Source organism: Myotis lucifugus, unplaced genomic scaffold (genome assembly GCF_000147115.1).
Source record: "Myotis lucifugus unplaced genomic scaffold, Myoluc2.0 scaffold_166, whole genome shotgun sequence".
Lineage (NCBI taxonomy): Eukaryota > Metazoa > Chordata > Mammalia > Chiroptera > Vespertilionidae > Myotis > Myotis lucifugus.
The window spans coordinates 471,875-492,644 of NW_005871214.1; the positions used below are offsets into that span (position 1 = coordinate 471,875).

Sequence of the window (20,770 nt, forward strand, 5' to 3'; positions counted from 1 at the left end):
CATCTCCCCTCTAACAGCTGTTGGTCTGTTCCATATGTCCATGCCTCTGTTTCTATTATGTTTGTCAGTTTCTTTTGTTCATTAGATTCCACATCTAAGTGAGATCACATGGTATTTGTGTTTCTCTGACTGGCTTATTAATAATTTTAAAAATTTTAAATGAATTATGCTGGTCAAGTGTCTACCTGCATCACTTCATTTTAGCATATATGTTTACATTGTACATTTTTATTTCTTATCTAATCATCAAAATAAGAATTGTAACTCAAAGAAGCTAATGATGCTTGTAGATTTTAATGACTTTTGTCAGAATCTTTTTGTCCCTTTCATTGAATCTTAGACCCTCTTCCAAAATAGCATGTTAGAAATTGCCATTCAATACAATTTGATTGCCATTTTTTCCATTAAAGCTTATAGATAAATAAAAACAATGTTGGAGTGGTATAGGTAGGAATTGTAATTTTTTTTTTAGTTTTTCTAGTTTTAATCTTATTGAATCCATAGAAACACTGCCCAGTTCACCTTGGAATTGATTGATTTTTCTTATCAGTGAATTTGCCTAGCTGGTAAGAAACTTTATATTTAAGGACAATTTTAGGTTCACAGCAAAATTAAAAGCAAAGTATAGAGACTTCCCATACAGAATTTGCCCCCATACATTCATAACTTCTCTCATTATCAACATCCTCCGCCACATCTATTTATTACAATTGAACCTACATTGGCACATCATTATCACCCGAAGTACATTGTTTACATTGGTGTTGTACAGTCTTTGGGTTTTGACAAGTGCTTAATGATATGTATCCATCATTATATTAATGTACACAGTACTTTCATTGTCCTAAAAATCATCTGTGTTCTACTTATTGATTCTTTGTCCCCTGAACCCCTAGAACCACCTGATCCTTTTACTGTCTCCATAGTTCTTCCTTTTCCAGAATGTCATATAGTTGGAATCATACAGTATGCAGCCTTTTCAGATTGGCTTCTTCACTTAGTAATATGCATTTAAGGTTCTTCCATGTCTTTTCATGGTTATGAACTCATTAAAAAGAAAAACTACTGAATAATATTTCTTTGTCTGAATGTACCACACTTTGTTCAGTTTGTTCATTCAATTACCTACTGAAGGATATCTTAATTGCTTTCAAGTTTTAGTAGCTATAAATTAGCTGCTATAAACATCTGTGTGCAGGTTTTTGTGTGGGCATAAGTTATCAATTCATTTGGGTAAATATCAGGAATATGTTCAGAAATTGCCAAAGTATCTTTCAAAATGGGTGTACCATTTTGTATTCCACAAACAATGAATGACATCCTCACCAGCATTTGATGTTGCCAGTGTCTGGATTTTGGCCATTGTAAGAGATGTGTAGTGATATCTCACTGCTGTTTTAATTTGTAATTCCCTAATGATATATAAGGTTGGACATATTTTCATATGCTTATTTGTGATGAATATTGTCTTTTTCATGTGTCTGTTTAGATCTTTTGCTCATTTTGTAATTATGTTGTTAATTTTCTTATTGTCAAGTTTTAACTCTTTGTATGTTTTGTATAATAGCACTTTATCAGATATATCTTTTGCAAATATTTCTCCCAGTCTCGGCTTGTCTTCTCATTTTCTTTTTTAAATATATTTTTTATTGCTCTTAGAGAGGAAGGGAGAGAGAAATAGAAACATCAATTATGAGAGAGAATTATTGATCAGCTGCCTCCTGCACACCCCACACTGGGGATCGAACCCGCAACCCGGGCACGTGCCCTGACTGGGAATTGAACTGTGACCTCCTGGTTCATAGGTTGACACCCAACCACGCTGTACAGGCTCATTTTCTTGACAGTGTCTTTCACAAAACAGGGTTTTAAATTTTAATGAAGGCCAGTTTATTAATTTTTTTCTTTTATGGATTGTGCCTTTGGTGTTATATCTGAAATATAATCGCCATACCCAAGGTCACCTAGATTTTCTCCAATGTTATCTTCTAAATGTTTTATAGTTTTTTGTTTTACATTTAGGTTTATGATCCATATTGAGTTAATTGTCATGAAGGGTGTAAAGTCTATGACTCTGTTCATCTTTTTTTTGCATTTGGATGTCTAATTATCCCAGCACCTTTTGTTGAAAAACTTCCTTTGCTCCATTGTATTGCATTTACTCCTTTGTCAAAGATTAGTTGACTATATTTGTATGGGTCTATTTTTGGGCTCTCTATTCTGTCCCACTGAGCTATTTGTCTGTTCTTTCACTGATACCTTACTGTCTTGATCACTGTAGCTTTATAACAGGTACTGTCTGTCCTCTGACTTTTTTCTTCTTCAGTATTGTGTTGGCTACTCTTCACAATTTTTTCCTCCCCATATAAAATCTAGAATTAGTTTATCACCAAACACAAAATAACTTGCTGAAATTTTGATTTGGATTATGTTGTAGCTATAGTCAAGTTGAGAAGAACTGACATTTTGCTAAATTGAGTATTTCTGTCTATGAACATGAAACATAACTCCATTTATTTAGTTCTTTGATTTCTCTCATCAGAATTTTGTAGTTTTCCTCATATACATCTTATATATATGTTGTTAGATTTTTATCTAAGTGTCTCCTTCTTGTAGACAATAGGGCATTATCCTTTGGCCACTATGTTCACCTCTCTTTTCATGAGTTCCTTTCCATTAATATTCTTATTCTCTAATATATAAATATTCTTTCTGTATATTTAGGGATTGCCTCAGGGTTTATTTAGGTCCCCACGCTGGGATCTCCCATTGGAAGTGTAAAGCATTGTGAACAAATTAATACAAAGACGAAAAAAGGCACAATCACTAAACTCAAATGTACCTACCTTCTAGTTTGAGAGAAAAATTTATTTGCTCACACACTATTCAAGGTTGTGAATAACAGAGATTGTAAGTAAAAGAGGAGTCAGTATGAGGGAGGAGATGGGGAAAGGATTGGAGAATGGGTAAGAGTCAGCTACAGGTTTCAAATTGGAACACGGTGGCAATGGTCTGAGCTGTTAAGTTCTATTCCAGGTGCGTATGGATGGTATTGGATGTTATCAAGGATGGTAATAAATAGACATCTTTCTTATATTTGAAAAATTTGGTTATATTCCAAGAATATATTCTTTTGCATGAGTTTTCCACAGAGACAAAGCAGTCTGTCTAACTGAGGGAATTAGCTCTGGGAGGGTAGGAAGTAATAAGCAATGAATACAGCAATGAGATTCCTTTATTTGATTTTTTTCTATACATGAATAGAGATTTTTATCTGTACTGACCTTCATGCATGATGAATGCTTCCTATTATTAAGCATTAGGTAATGATTTTGATATAGAGGCAAAGAAGGTGGAAATATATTGCAATTTGTATATTATGAGTATTATTTACTTATTTTTCCCTTAACTAACTATGGGTACTCACATAGAAATTGCTCTTTACTGTTTTCTACATAGTCATTATTCCTATGCTTGAGAATATATCATTTCCTCACTCTTCTTTGAAGGAGTTTCTAAACTTTCATTCCTACTCCATTTGGTCTTTTTATGACTTTATTTTATTCCATGATTTCATTTATGCTTTCACATAACAAATACTAACTGACAAGAAACATGATTATCTTTATATTGGAATTCTTCACCTTGAAGAAATCTGTTTTTTAGGCATTGTGGATAAAGGATTAACAAAAGCATTTCTCTGTCTGCATGAGAATTTTACCTTTGGTCAAGTGTCTTCCTTTTCCCCCAGGTAACTGATGAAGGAAATATGTTATCTATGCTTCTAGGCCAGTGGTCGGCAAACTGTGGCTCGCGAGCCACATGTGGCTCTTTGGCCCCTTGGGTGTGGCTCTTCCACAAAATACTGAATTGTGTGCATGGGCCACGAAGTTTCAATCACACTGTATGTGCGCGCCCGCACGTGGTATTTTGTGGAAGGTCGAAGGCCTGGGAAAAGAGGCCAAAAGAGCCGCGTGTGGCTCGCGAGCCACAGTTTGCCAACCACGGTTCTAGGCAATGTTAGGCATACTTTAAAAATATCCCTGATCAGGAAATTGCATATGGGCTGGGAAGAACTTTTAATGAACTATAAATAACCTGATGAAGACATCATAGTTAAGAATTCCTGAATAATACAAGTGTGAGCATATCCCTGTGGACTCTGAAAGCTATGCCTGTGTTATTATTATAAGTTTGGATTAGGTGGAGAATAAGGCATCAAAACCTAGATCCCCAAACCTTACCAAAACAACCTGTTGATAAGACAAAGTTGAGCTGAGTTTATTGTTGGCCATTACAAGGGAGAACACTATCTTACAAATATTTGGCTGTTTCTCAGAATAGAAAAGGAGAGACTTTATTGGGAACTGTAAGTTTGATTTATGATGGGTCTTTCAAAGGGATGGGCTGGGGAATGGGTTTTATTAGGATTGGGTGAGGATTAAGACTCATGAAATAATAGTCCAGGATTGGTGGAAACATCAAGGCAAAGATTTTGAGGCATCGGATTCAAAGAGTCTTTAGGTGTAAATTGCCTGTTGATACTTTCTACTTAAGAGTTAATCAGTCTTTGGGAAGTTCCTACAATGAGAAATCAAACCATTTTTCTGGGCATGGTCATGGAGTCCTGGAAAAGTAAAGCCACGCTAAGGACAACAGAGGCCTAGCACAAAGCCACGTTAACATAGTAAGTTATGGTTTCAGTTCTGAGTGTACAAGCTGAGTGTGAAGTTAGACAATTTTAGCTTTAAGGCCTTTCAGTCTAGATGGTTTCAGTACCTGCCAATTGAGTCTCATTTTTACACTTCTGAGTTGTCCCCTGGAGGAAAGAGCACAAGCAGCACAGCTCTGTGGACCTCTGCACAGACAGTTATGAGGTCAAAGCCTGTGGAAGAAGATACCTGATGCGGCCCCACTGATAAACAGTGATTTCTGCCCTATATCCTCGGAGTCTACTGAGAACAAGCATAGTCTATAACGGTCTTGTGAGTCTGAGTGGTCACTTGGTCAGCACTGCAGACACAAATATGGACTCTATAATTAAATGCCTGGTGTGCATTTTTCAAGAAGATGTTAGTTTTCACGGTGATTTGCTTGTGTTTAGGTCATTGTGTCAGTAAAAATCAGCATTTTCAGTTACCTTCCCATAGGATGAGTTATAAGTGGCCATACTCAAAAGTTGTTGTTTGAGCCTTTGCAGATATTGCAGGTGCTTTGGCCACAGTGAAGAAGAGGCCTAGATGACAGGAGCTTGTGCAACAATAATTTTATAATAATTACATCTAGACTAGCAGAAATTTTTACCCAAATAGAATCCTGCTGGAATTTTAAAACCAGTTGTATTTCTTGTGTTCAATATTGACATCTAACAATTAAGTTTAATAAAAGCATATCTATTTAAAGACAGTGTTACCTGTATTGGTAAAGAAATTAATCATAATTAGGAAATACCATCTCCATGTACTGGAGTCTATCAGTGAATAAGATAAAGTTATATCACTAGGACTGTTCATTTCTGCTCTTCGTGTATGTTAAGCATACATTAAAGCTTTAAGCATATATACATAATTTCAAATAGTAATATGCTCTACAAATAATAGTACAAGGCATTAGACAAAAGATAATGATTGGAGTGATCAGCATTGAGCGATGTAGGAAATCTTGTAGTGAGGGCTAACTGCAGCTCTTAGGTTAGGAATTTATTTCAGTTGCAAAGAAAAAAGACTCAAGGGACCTCAAATGGTGGGAGATTTAATATAAGGGTAGATTTTTTGGAACATTGGAAAAGAAACAATGGGACCTTAGGAACTAGTATATGGTCCTGGACCATGGCAGCTCTGGGAACCTCAGCATAGCCAAGTTGTAATATTAGGAAAGTGAGCTCGAAAGTGGGCACTAGGTCGAAGGGCTGGGAAAAGAGGGAGAAAACCTACAAAAATAGAGCTACTCTTTGACCACTTTCTCCACATGCCTCACACACTTGCTTTGCCAGTTTTAAAAATTATATCCTTAACAATTTCATCGTCACGTATTATCATAAAAATGGTTGGAAAAGAGTCACTTTTAGAAAATAATTTTGGAAGACATGACCATTCACTCTGTTCTATAAGATGTACCAAAAATCTATACACAAACTTTGAATAATTATAAAGGCAGTGTTCATTAAAGTACATTTCATTTTCAAAATTGAGTTATCAGCTGTGAAAGTGTGTATATATATATATATATATATATATATATATATATATATATTTGGACGTCCTGTATTTTTGCAGAGTTTGTAGGTCTTCACTTAGTCCTGTCAATATACTTATCTATTTTTCTCTTTAATGACTGCATTCTTACCTTCTCTTCTTTTTTATGACTGCATTCTTACCTTCTCTTCTTTTTTATCTCATGGCTCCCATTCCTGAATCTTTGTAGCTTTCACTACATCATGGCCACAACAGCCTTTCTCGAACTTAACCCTCACTGCCTTCTGCACCATTTCCTCAGCATTTCTTGGACCAGTTACTCATACTATAAAACAAGGGTCTTAACCTATTCAAGGATGGAGATAGTTAGGGGAAGTGTCTGAGGAGGTGACAGTTAAGCCCAGACCTGCAAGATTAATAGGAATTAGATGCATACACAAAAAAGGAGTGGTTGGTGGATTAGGGAGAGTGTTTTAAACATTATGTTTGAAGACCCCCAGGTGAGAGAATATGACATTTTTGAAGAAAGGAAAGAAGTTTCTTTGACTGGAGTACAGAGAACAAAGACAGAGAAGCACAAGATGACACTGTAGAGGCAGGCAGGTTGTGGTAAGGAGTTTGGATTATTGTAAAAGCAGCAACAAGTTATTGAAGGATTTAAAGCATCCATCAACATAGTTTGCTTGTACATTTATCATAATGTTTAGGTGATATACTTCTTTTTAGGGTGCATGTTTTGATCATGCTTTATATTTGCTGTAGACCCAATGGATATCAAAGAGAAAGTCTTTTTCACGAGAAGCATATAAAAATTTAATGCATTATGGATATGGCTGAACATCAATGTCTGTTCTTCATCTTTCTATCTATCTGCTGATGCCACCATGTTTTGAAAAGAATATAGATTGGCTAACATAAATTATTTAAATTGAAGTCTTCTACTGAAGCATGTTAACTAATGCATGGAATAATGAGGATTATTTATTTCCTCATGGATCTTTTGGTAGCATGAGTTGGAGAGGTGAATTCTGAATAGGAAGAAGATAATAGAATTTGTTATCTGGGTTAGAAGTTCAGGTAACAAATGTAGTTTGAAATTTTCTTTTAGTCTTTAAATTGTGCTGTACAAAAGGAAATAGAAATGGACTATGTAGTCATCCATGTATAAAATCTATTTAGAATAAGAACCCAATGGTTTTGAAATGGAGTTTATTATTGTTTGATAGTTTTCATCTAGTTGCCTGATATGGTACTACCTGTGAAGATGAAGTAACTATTAATTATTAATTATAACATTAGTGCTAGAGGAGTAAGAAGTTACTATGAGAGATTAATGTATTCATTTTTTCAATAAATATTTGGTGCTTACTACATGCCAGAGAGTGCTAGAGAGCGTTCAAAACAATGTTCAAAGGAATGAGCATGATATGAGCACATAATCACAAATAGACAAATGTCAAGAAGGGAATGTATGTGGTCCTTTGAGATTATATGATGAAATGACCTGACCTAGACTGGAGAGGAACGTTTCTCTGAGGAAGCAGTGACCGAGCTGAAATCTGATGTATGAATAGAGCAAACTAGGCTAAGGACAGGGGCATACGACAGTTGTAAAACACTCCACTTAGAAATAATAGCAAGTGCATGGACTTCATGTTTGAGGGGGCATAGCATATTTGAAGAACTGAAAGTTGAATGGAGAGTGAGCTTAAGAGTGTTGAAAGATGAGGTTAGAGTGGTGAGCAGGGGCCAGACCATATAAGTCCACGTAAACCAAAACAGATTCTAAACAATGGAAAGATAAGGGATGATTTGTGTGTGTTTTTGTTCACAATACTACATCCCCAATATTTAGAATAAACTCAGTAGACATTTGGTGAGTGGATGAATGAAATCATGTATGGCAACTTTTTTTTTTGCATTTAAAGAATGAGTTAGAGAAAAATAAATAAGTCCTTCTTGGGCCATTCTTTTATATTTCTGAATGTATCACCACATTTCAAAAGTCGACCTAAGTATGCAGCTTATTGTCCATCCTTATATTAAACGTCCATTCTTATATTAAATCTCTCATCACTTGAGGTCACTTGAATATTTTTTCTTTGCAATTAAAAAAAATATCCTAACCTAGCAGCTGCATTTAGCTCAGTACATGCTTTCCTGCATCGCTCAATCCTGATCATCCCAGTCATTATCTATTCCCTATTGCCTTGTATTATTTTTATTTGTAGAGCATATTACTGTCTGAAATTATGTATATGTGTTTTAAAGTTTTAATGTATGTTTAGAATACATGAAGAGTAGAAATGATCAGTCCTAGTGCAGGTACTAGTGTTCTTCGTTAAATTATACATTATGCTCTAGTTCCAGTGAGTTCCAGAGTGTGGTCAGACCGTGACGTGGTGAGGAGCAAGGGGTCTGAAGCAAGACTGCCTGTAGTTGAATCTTGGCTCCTCCTCTTACTAGCTGCATGAACTTAGTCAAATTACTTACCCTATCTGGGCTATGTTTAATGATACCTTTCACATAGGGTTGTTTTGAAGATTACATTTTTAAAATACATATAAAACTCTTAGAACAATATCTGGTATGTAGTAAGCATTCAGTATTATTATCACCACGTCTGTCTTCCAAGTAGCAGTGAATGATCTTGTTTTCTGGTTAGTTTACGGTGTGGGAGGGAGTATATGGTACAGGATTGTTGCCATCTTTATTACATCCTTCTATCCCTGTAGGTCCAACTATAATTCTACCCCAGTCTCCTTCCTCCCCCACCCCCATTTTCTTCCACATTGCCTGATAGTGTATATTTTTTAGTTTGCTTTTTCTGACAGTCCTTTTCTAACTATATCTTATGTATCTCCTATAGCTGTGGTCTGGTCAGTAGAGAAATTAAAGAGAATTTCTCTTTCATACTTGATGCCATACCTTTATACAACTCAAAGCTACATTGTCTGCTTTGTTGTCCATATTTTATTGCTTGTGTTGCAATTTTTCCCCTTCATTTATTACATGTATTGATGGCTTAACATATTATCATATGCCATGATTTGTAATGGACACTAGATCCATTCTTCAAGGGGTTTAGAATTTCCTGGGATGCCAGGCATACAAACATAGAGACTTGTAATAAAGTGTTATTGTGACAATTGTTGTAATAAAGATGTGCAAAGGTGAATGCTAACACAGAGGAAGGACACCTAACTCTCAGAGTTAGAGAGAGGGGGAGGGTATGGTAATGAATATGGCGGTGGTAGGGTGGTTGGGAAGAGTCAGAGTAATGCACATGGAGGAGAGAATGTTTGTCATAAGCTGTACATAAGACCCTAGCCACCAAGAGTGTGGTGTGGGAGGGACAAACTTTTTCAGAAGAGGGTACGGCTTGTAATGTAAAATGAACCCGAATGGACACTTTAGGAGCTACATGTTGCTGAGGGTGATAGAGCATAGACAGCACAAGGAGGAGTTGGTGGGGGAGATGCTGATTAGGCAAACAGGTATCAGGTCCTGAATGGCTTTCCATGTCACAGTAGAAAGTGAATCCTTAATCCTATAGCATTAAAGATTTTGGATTAGGGAAGGACATGATTAGATTGATGTGATTTTAAAGAACACCAGGCTGCTCACCTGTATAGTGTGATCTGTGAATTAAAGGAAGTGAGACTAGAGGTACAATGACCAAAGAAGAGGCTATTCCTTGTCACACAAGTAGGAAAAAAATGAAGTCCTGATGAAGGCATGGCCTTAGAAATGGGAAAGAAAGGACATTTTTGAGAGATTTAAAAGGTAGATATGGCCTGGCTGGTGTGGCTCAGTGGTTGAGCATCGACCCCTGAACCAAGAGGTCCTTGGTCAGGGCATATGCCAGGGTTGCAGGCTCGATCCCCAGTAGGAGGCGTGCAGGAGCATCTGACTGATGTCTCTCTCTATCATAGATTCTTCTATCTATCCCTCTCCCTTCTTCCCTCTCTAAAATAAATAAAAACATTTTTAAAAAGATAGATATGTATTGAGCACGTGGGCACTTTGATGGTAAGATCCTCTGGACTTGATAATCAGCTGTATGTGGCAGGGAACCGAGGAGCTGAGGCTCAGCCCCAGGCCTGAGGGACTGAGTAGATAATGATGTCATTAAGAAGAGTAGGAGATGGAGAACTGATTCAGGAGAGGAGAAGGCCTATCACCTTTGAGCACCTATGGGACATATAAATGGAATGGAATGCAACTGTAGGCAATTGGCTTCTGTATCAGGAACACATTAGAGAATTTTGTGCTAAGAAGTGAACCTGTGACTCTTCCATCTATAGAAGTCAGTTGAAACATTGATATGCATTAACTCAACCAAGAAAGGGCTGAGGGTAAATCATAAAGAGATCCTAACATAATAGAAGCATGGAGAAGGGTAGCCCTAGAACATGATTTTGAAAGAAATGTCAGTTGGGGAGTTGGCTAAGACCCAGGAGAAAGTGGTGGCATAAGAACTATGTCAGAGAGTTTACAAAATATTTTGTAATATTAAATGGTGTTGGACATGGCTATAGAAAATGTGCTTTTCTATTAAGTGGAGTCCAGAGCAGGTGCCCCTCTAGGTGGACTGCCTCCTTTTGGAAAAAGCTGCCTACATCAGAGATCAGGAGAGAGTGTCCTTCCATCTTTGAGGCCTAGTCCTAGGAGGCCCTCATATTTCACATTCCTGTTGAGAGTTGTGACTAGTTTGAATAGGGAAAAAAATTCTTCTTTCTTTTTAGAGAAAAGAATTTAGGTAGAAATGACTTTTTTCTGCAGTGTTTAAACAGAGGTACCATGTTTTCTTTTAAGAATTTTAGTTAACTAGAGAACAACAGCAACACTGTTGTGTTTTTTTTCCCATTTAACCCTGAGTTTTCCATGCATTTTGGCTATGGGTTTCATTAGAGCAGAAGCAAAGCATGTTTATCTTAATGTCCCCAGGGCCCAACCTAGACTCTTGGCTTATAGAAAGTATCAACAAATACTTATTTTTGCCTTTCTTGTTTATGGTTACATAATTTCAATTTTTAGGGCTTCCAGGTTCTTTTGAATCTTCTACCTATCAACATCTCATGTCATTGAATTATGCCAATTCATCTTCTGAGGTTTTTAATGCTACTCTTTTGATCTGCCTAAAGTTTAATATCTGTTTTCTCTCCCCAAGTGTGCAAGTGAAAGGAGAACTTATCTTAAGGCTTTATTTATGCCACAGCATCGGAGAGTAGAAGTTGAAATAGAGCCAGGCTTAAGGACATCAGGGTTGAAACAAAAAAACTGCCAGGATACTTCTGCTGCTCTTTCACTTCCATAAGGGCTTCTATTTCTGCTTCTCTTCGTTTTCTTTCTCTTTCTTTCAAGTCTATTTAGAAAAATTTCAGTTATATAGAGTATAGTATAACCAAATGCCTTTTTAACCTTTTTACCTTAACTGTCAAGAACTTTATGATGCCATAATTTAGAGTCTTATTAATGTAACATTGGTTCCACTACCCTAACCAATTCCTCCGTGTTGGTCAGAAATAAGCTCAGAGTAAGTTTTGGAAGATTCCTTGCATTCCTTCTGGGAGACAGAATTAGCACTAACGATGTCATGAGACTTGGAGGTGGTGGTCAGATGAGAGGCTTTCTGGATCACTGCTCTATCTTCCATCTTCGTATCAGGGATGCACTTATCCTATCTTCCCAGGTGGCTTATTATAGGCTTCCAAAAAAAAAAAAAACCCCACAAAAAACAACCAACAAAGCAAACACACACACACACACACACACACACACACACACACACACACACACACAACACACCAACTATGGGACCTATTGAATGAAGAAAGCTTATGCTATATTTCCATTTAGTTAATGTTATATTTGGAATTTTAAGCTTCTCAACAAAATATGATTTTGCTGCTGTTCCCTTTTGATATTCTTTTCTATGACTATTGCTGGAGGATGATAAGATTTGGCAGGTTATGTACCTATTCAAGGTTAATTCTTCACTTTCTCAGAGCTCTACAAATTTAGTGCTTATTATGACTGTGGTGGGAAGTAGTGGAACCATGACATTTGCCTGTTCTCCCCGTATGCACAGAAGTATTTCCTGTGTGCTTGCCTGTGAGATCAGGATTCTTTTTTCGGACATTTTGCTGTTCATAGCTATTTTAAAGTGAGAAATAAAAATAAATATTGTAGAGGAAAAGTTTTATAAGAGAAGAAATAAAATGTCTGAACTCATCTCCCTATTTTCATACTCTGTATATTGCATTTGAACATTATTCTCCTTTGTTTTTATTCTGTGCTATTTAAACTGCACTTATGAAAAGAAATTGGGTCTTTCTTAGCTAATGAAATGATTTGTGTAATAATTGACAAATACCTTATCTTTGAGTAGGAAGGAATCAGCATTTAAAAACCTTATAATTTCAGCTTTTTTGTTGATGTAAATAAAGTTAGAGCTATATTATGATCATGTTTTTAGTTTATAAGTGGTTGATGATCAAGTTCATGAAAGTGAGCCATTGCACTGTTTTATTTTCTTAAAGAGTGTCTCATTTCTTTTCAGGGAATCAGCAGTCTCTTCAGTTCTTTAAAAGTGGTGCGTCTCTTGCGACTAGGCCGGGTTGCTAGAAAATTGGACCATTACCTGGAGTACGGAGCAGCAGTCCTCGTGCTCCTGGTATGTGTGTTTGGACTAGTTGCCCACTGGCTGGCCTGCATATGGTACAGCATTGGGGACTATGAGGTCATCGATGAAGCCACGAACACCATCCAAATAGACAGTTGGCTCTACCAGCTGGCCTTGAGCATTGGGACTCCATATCGATTCAATAGCAGTGCAGGGATATGGGAAGGAGGACCCAGCAAGGATTCACTGTACGTGTCCTCTCTCTACTTTACCATGACAAGCCTTACAACCATAGGATTTGGAAACATAGCTCCTACCACAGATGTGGAGAAGATGTTTTCGGTGGCCATGATGATGGTTGGCTGTAAGTATCTTGCTTTCTTTAAACCATTTTTCTTCTTTACAAACGATTGTTGTTGGCAGTTGTCCAGGCTCTAAGTTCCGTCAGGATTAAAATGAAACTGCTTTGTTTTCAGAAAGGTGTTTAATCCATATTATTTGCATTGGTTTACTTTTTATTCATCTTTAGAAAATAAAAAAATGCAAAATAATATATCTTTTTAGAATATATTAACACATTTAAAACAGTATGGATAGAGCGATACAAACATTGACATGGAAACTGCTATTTTATTCTGTTCACAGTAGCAGAGCTCATTCCAAGGGAGACCAGCATCTAGACAGGCAGCATCTGGCGCATCCCACAGGTTTCGTTGGCAGTGCATTAAATTCCAGAAAAGCAGACAGGAGCTGTTGTGGGATACATTGTTTAGAAAAAATTTTATCTAGTAATAGAATTGCTGAATTAAAGTTGATTTCTGGATACAATTTTATGCAGGTTTTACAATTAAAACTAGTAAGAAATGTTTATAAATCTAATTTCCATTACAAACACTCTAGGTTGGATATATGCCTATTTGAGAGAATGCAAGGATTAGTAAATATAAACCTATTCAGCAATGACAAGAGTAGGTAGGATTTAGCATGCATACCTGAGTACTAAATGCATTGAGAGTGTTCTTGGGAGTAGAATGTTCTCTAAAGCAGCCAAAGACCATGTATTCTACACTCAGAGAGACCAGGTGATGACAGAAGAGATCAGATCACTAAGGAAATACATACCCAGGAAGCTGTTGTAAAAGAAGATCTTAGGGAGTAGTCACCACTATTCACACCTTCAAATTGACAGGTGATTTGTCCAAATCTATTTCTGATTCCTAAAGTAACCTTAAGATCATTGTACTGAAGTTTTGATTAGCGTTATTAGCAGCAGGTAAGCCTTTGGATCCTGGCCATTGGTTTTTTGTCTAAGGCATCCTTTTTAAGGTTTCACATTGCAGGGTTTTACATTTTGACTCTGATGGGAAAGATGTTAGAATCCAGGAGTGTCAGCTGGCCTGTGAAGGCTCAGTATCTTGGGTTTAAGCAAAGTAGTTTTCAGAGTTCCCAACGTCTGAGAGCTTTGGAGCGCCTAGGCTAGTAGCTGTTTAGCTTCTGTCCCTCTACCTCCTTTGTACAGGTATGGAAACAAGAACTCATGGGTTCTATTTGCTGGTTAAAGGTAACAGAGGGAGAGTGACAACTCCAAGTGTTGTTTGCTCCAGAGGCTTTTAGGAGAAAAAAAAATGTTCTTACATACAAGGAGATCCTGATGATTAATTGAACTGTTGCCTACATACCAAAATGGTAAGATGTATTGGCAAAAAGGTGCTTTATAAATTCAGAAGACAACATTTTGTCAAATGTAGTATCTATTGCTATACTAATTTTAATATTTAATTAATTTTGCATTACACATGAGCATAATTTTATTTTTAAAAATTTATTTCAAATAATTATATATTCACTGGAAGTTGCAAAGACAGTACAGAGAGGGCTTTTGTGTTCTCCACCTGGTTTCCTCCAGTAGTTATACCTTATAAATCTCTAGTATAAGACCCACACTGACATTGGTGCAAGGTGTGTGTATAGTTCTGTGGTGATCTATCACGTGGGTAAATTCCTGTCACTACCACAGAAATCAAGATACAGAATAGTTCCATCACCACAAGTATGTCCCTCATGTAACTGATCTATAGTCACACCCACCCCTTCCCCAAAACATGCCTAACCCTTGGTAACTATCTGTTCTTCATCTCTATACTTTTTTTTAAATTTTGGGAATGTTATATACATGGAATCATACAAAATGTGATCTTTTGAAATTGGCTTTTTCCACTTAGCGTAATCTCCTGGAGATCCATCTAAGTTGTTGAGTATATCAATAGCTCGTTCCTTGATATTTCTGAGTAGTATTTCATGGTTTGGATATACTGCTGTTCAACTGTTCATCTATTTAGGGGCATTTTGGTTGTTTCCAGTTTGGGGCTATTACAAATAAAGTTGCTATGAACATTCATGTATAGCTTTCTGTTTAGACATAACCTCTCAGTTCTCTGGGATAAATACCCAGGAATGTGATTGCTGGGACATATTGTAAGTGTATATTTAGTGTTTCTTTTAAGAAATTGGCAAACTATTTTGCAGAGTGGATATACTAGCATAGTTACATTTTTCACAAAAGAATAATAGGAGAATAAAATCTATGGAGAGTTGAAGGGTACCATTATCATTTTGTTTCTCAGGCCCCAAACCTGGAAATTATCCTAGATACCTGTTTTTATCATGTGTTTCACCTAATCATAACAAGCTCTGCTGGCTTTACCTTCAGAATACATTTGAATCTTTCCATTTCCAAACCTGCCGCCCAAGACCAAGTCACCACCATCACTGGCCTGCACGTTTGCAGTAATCTCCTATGTGTTCCTTCTGTTTCTACTGTTGTCTCACATCTCTACCCACAGTGGCCCCTTTAAGTAAATGAGATCACACCATTTAAGTAAATGGGATCACATGCTCTGCTCAAATCCCTCCTGTGTTTTTCAATGCACATAAAGTAAAATTCAGATTTTCTATGCCTGCTATCAAAGCCTTAATGGTCTGACCCCTTGTCTGCCTCACCCACTTCACTTTCTCCCCTTGTTTATTCTACTCCCTCCGTGTGAGCCATCTTGATGTCTCTACACAGCAAGCTGAGTCCTGTCTCAGGGTCTTTGTGTTTGTTTTCCCCACTGCTTGTAACACCCCTGCCCTGTATTATGTCCTGCATTCATGCAGACCTATACTAGACTTCCTCTTCAGAAATTCCTCCCAGTGCTGCCCTACTAGAATAACCACCCTGATGCCAACCACCTTTGTTCTCTGCCCTTTTTCCTTTTTCTTCTTCTTCATTGTATGGACCAAGTCCTGAAACCACATTGACTCTGTTTCTTTTCCATCAGTATGTAAGCTCCATGAGAGCAGTTGTTAACACCCAACTTGTAAAGAATTTTTAATATCATGCTCAATCTATACTTGTTGTATAAATGAATGAAGTTGAAGATGTCCCTGATGGTCATAGTGAGGTTCTCCTGTCCTTAAGTCCACTCCAGTTAGGTCTCTGATGAAGATACATGCCAGAAAAATGCAGTTTTTGAATTTTGGCCCCGATTCCTTTGTGGAAGCCTTGGTGAGCTCATCTGTATTGTCTGCCTCTGGGAGTGCAGTGGTCCCTTTAGCTGGATTTTGCCCCACCCTAAGTCTCTCGGTAGGCCTAGTCAGTAGGAGCTAGTCAGTAGAAGCACCAACAAGTCCTTCACCACTTTTTACTATTTACCTCCAGAATCTACCTATATTGGAAATTTTCACATAGATTCAGTCGAGTTTTCAAAATTTCATTTGATTCAGATTTGGTCCCATTCCTTCTTGACTTCATGTGTGGCCAATTATATTGCTATATGTACATTTTCTTCTCTTTTCCTCCAGTTCCTATCTTGATTTTATGATGAAGACCTGGTTTTAAGTTAGGCCTTTTACTGAGTTTTTGCTATATCCTTTCAACATCTGAGTGGTTGTTTTCTGTTTAGAAACCAATTTCTGACATCTTTTGCCTGTTGATTTAGGTTTTCTTTTTATGTCTCTGAATAAATTTCAATCGCTATAGCCAGAGTGTTCCTAGGAGATGCCTTTTAATTTCCTTCTTCGACCTCGGTTGTTAGTAATTTTATGGCATGTTTCCTTTGCAACAACCTAAGAAGATAATAGAAAACTGTCAAGACCTGTGCAGTGTTATAGTAACTTCCCACAATTTCAAAATTTATTAGATACACATGCACAAAACATCAACCAAATTGGCAATTGTAGCTGTTTGCAATCTTAGTTTAATTTTTTTTTCCTACAATAACGCCAAGGAAAATAGACAAAACAAACCACCAGTGTTCCCAGAACCACCCAGAACCAGTATGTGTTATCAGCCATAGACGTAGCCAGGGGATTTAGTGGTAGTAGTGTGGAGAGAGAGAGAGAGAGAGAGAGGAAGAAAGATTGGGAAGGGGGGAAAGTGAAGGAGAAAGAAAATAGAAAGGCTGATGCTTTTGGTTGTGCTAGGATTCTAGTCAATCCATGCTGGCTGTTTGAGAAGCACCACTTGTAACCTTATAACTGAGAAAAATGTTTTATCAGAAGATTGTTGGAGCTAAAAATCACTTTTATTCTGTTGAGGAAAATAATCACTACTTGTAAATGATAGCCTCTTTTTCTGAAGAAAGTCACCTGAAAGTTTCATGCCTTCCAGCAATATTTAGAAATTTCAACGGCAGCACTTTCAGTTCCTGGGTCCTTTCTGACAAATCTTCAAGTAAAATTTATGACCGTGGCCTCCCTTCAATTCTGGTCTCCTGGTGTCTCCTTTTGATCCCTTCTGTGTCAGCAAGATCGAAACATATTGTCCTCCCCTGCTACCGAGGACTTTATTTTAGACTTAATCCTTTGTTCCTACATTTGCCCAAGGTGGAGAATCCTCCTGCTCAGATTCCAGAACTAAAAGGTTGTTTGGATCTTCTCAAAATATGTCTACCACTATGGATTTCCTACCTCAAATTTATCAGTTTTCAGTTTTAGCATGCTCTGTGCCTTGGCTGTACTGCACGGCTCTGGTAGCAACCATTGGCATTCCTGGATAGTCACCTCCCCCATTTCTCTTTATGTGCCCATTCATGAATGAACCTGACTACTCTGCTGATGGTCATGAAATTCACTACCAAAGGGCTTTTCTGAAAGAGGATATTTTTGCAGTTTATTCTGCAGCACTTGTGGAAAATAGCATTTTTTTTTTAGATCAAGATGTGGGTAATCTCTTCGTTAATTTGCACAGTAAATACTTAATGATGCCTTTCTGAAATGTTTTTAAATCTATTACATTGATATAATCTCATTATTGAGCCCTTAATAATTTTTTTCTAAAGATTAGCACACTGACTGATTTTACTTCTGTTCAGAAAGGACCTTATTGATCTGATGATTTGTTTTGGTGTTTATAAAAGAAAGGAATGGGAGTGTGGAACTTTTTGATATGATTATCCTTTTGTCTTAATGTACTTGATGAATCCTCTTCTAAATATTTAGCAAGAAAATAATGCTTACTTAGTTCCTTCTTCGTTACTAAAGAATCACATAATTGTATTTTAGTTTAATCCAACCATTATAAAAACTATATTTTTCCATCTTTTATTACAGTTTAATAAAAAAGAAACATAAAATAAAAATAGAAGTTATGAATAACTTTTGGCCATAATAATTTGTGTCCAACCGTAAATTTCTCTCTCTAAATATACATATATTTCCTTCTTCTATATATAATTTATTTGCATTATTTTTAAACACTATTAAATAAATTTAATAAACATGTAAACAGCATATTTCAAAAGACTGGGTTAGACTTTCGGTATTTTTAGGGTGGGGGTAAGTAGGTTTACACGTTGTTTGTATGGAAAGTACTACAATAAGTAAGTAATAAGAAGAACAAACTCTGTTTCACGTATTCACAACTGTAAACCTACTTCTGCCCCACTCTGTGTTTTACTTAAAAGCATTTTTACTCTTCCATTTGTTGCCTGCTTAGTTGTTAACCTTAGGCAGCCTGATTAACATGGTATTTGATAATCAGAACCTGTCCTGCTAGGATGCCATTCAAACTAAGTCTTTAAAAGTAAAACAAAGCAAAACCAGGAGCTATAAATATGAAATTGCCGAGGTTAAATTGGTAGACAGGACACCCAGCCATAATAATGCTAATTGCAGTTTTAAAATTGGATATAATTGATGATAGCTTGGGTAGTGTGAGAACTTTCTGTAAATGACTGGTACAGTGTCTAATGCAGAAGCAAATGTTTAGTACATTTAGAAGTATAGCAGGGCCATCTGCCAGTGGGATGTGTATGAAGGGAAATTTGAATCTCCACGTAGGTGGTTAAGTGCTGCCGGGGAGCCCTTAGTTACACACTGGCCACTCAGCATCATGCAGAGGAGACTCATGCCACGCATTGCATCATATTCTCCAGTTGATGAGCTCATTTAGCATCCTCTGTGGAGTTGAGATGAAAGCCAAGCTGAGATGATGGGCATTTCCCTTACCCCTCTCCATAGGAAGAGGAAATAAAGAGAAGCTAGTGAGACCCAGAGAGTGGGAGAATCTACATATATGAAAAGCTAAGTGACCAACCGTATGTCTGTCCAACTGACTGACCGACTGACCGACCGGCCGGTATATATGACATGCACCGGCAATTTAAGAATAAATGTTGACTGGTGCATCGCGATACATATAAAACTCTCACTGGCGCCAATTGCACGTGATCAACCGGCTGGTACATATGATGCGCACTGGCTATTGATCAAAACCTCTTGATAGCGGTTTTAATTTAGGAGTGGATATTATTGAAATCCCCAATGAAATGATTTGTAAAGGATCTATTATTGAAGCTACCTTTGGAAATAGTATATATATAGACAATATTAAAAATATATCTGAATGTGCGATTCTTTGTCCTAAAAATTAGCACGTTCATAAATTGAAGAAATTTTGGATATACTCAATGGAGATTTTCACACCTGTTTGAGTAATGATTCCATCGATTCAACGGTTGATGCCGAAAAGGAAAATTTTCCCATCGAATTTCTTAATAGTATTACTCCTTCGGGAATGCCATGTCATAAATTAAAATTGAAAGTAGGTGTAATCATTATGCTACTGAAAAATCTTAATAGTAAATGGGGTCTTTGTAATGGTACTAGATTTATTATCAAAAGATTATGACCTAACATAATCGAAGCTGAAGTATTAACAGGATCTGTGGAAGGAGAGGTTGTTCTGATTCCAAGAATTGATTAGTCCCCATCTGACACTGGCTTCCCATTTAAATTAATTTGAAGACAGTTTCCCGTGATGCCAGCATTTGCAATGACTATTAATAAATCACAAAGAAAAACTCTAGAAAGAGTAGGAATATTCCTACCTGAACCCGTTTTTGGACATGGTCAGTTATATGTTGCTTTCTCTGGAGTTTGAAGAGCGTGTGACATTAAAGTTGTGAATACTTCATCACAAGGGAAATTAGTCAAGCATTCTGAAAGTGTTTTTACTCTTAATGTGATGTACAGGGAGATATTAGAATAAGTTTAATCAATTTATCAGTCATTGTTTTTATCAATGTTGCTTTTGTATCATGTTTTTGTCGTTTTTATGTCATGTTTTTATAACATGTCTTTGTTTTTATGTCATGTTGTTTATTTATTAATCAATTTATCATTGTTTTTTATCAATGTTGTTTTTACATCATGTCTGTTGTTTTTATATCATGTTATTGTTTATTAATCAATTTATATATTATTTTCATATACGTTTTACTAATTTCTTTCATCTCTGGCACTTCTATTATAGAAAAAGGGCAAATAGCTATATTAAAGTATTTTTTGTTTTAATTTTATAATACCATATTATATATACTATTTTGACATGTAATTTTTTTGCAGTAATGTAATTACCGCACGAATCTTTTTTTCTAATTAATCTCCTTTCAATGTGTGTGATTTC

At 36.6% G+C, this 20,770-nt stretch overlaps 1 protein-coding gene across 1 annotated transcript in view; it reads left to right on the forward strand.

Annotated features, from left to right (window-relative positions):
- The window catches only part of KCNH5 (potassium voltage-gated channel subfamily H member 5), a 244,634-nt gene that overhangs the window by 51,345 nt on the left and 172,519 nt on the right, over positions 1-20,770 (forward strand). Inside the window, exon 7 of the mRNA XM_006096025.3 lies at positions 12,760-13,186. Within this exon, the coding sequence (XP_006096087.1) occupies positions 12,760-13,186 (427 nt within the window). The remainder of the gene's footprint in view (positions 1-12,759; positions 13,187-20,770) is intronic.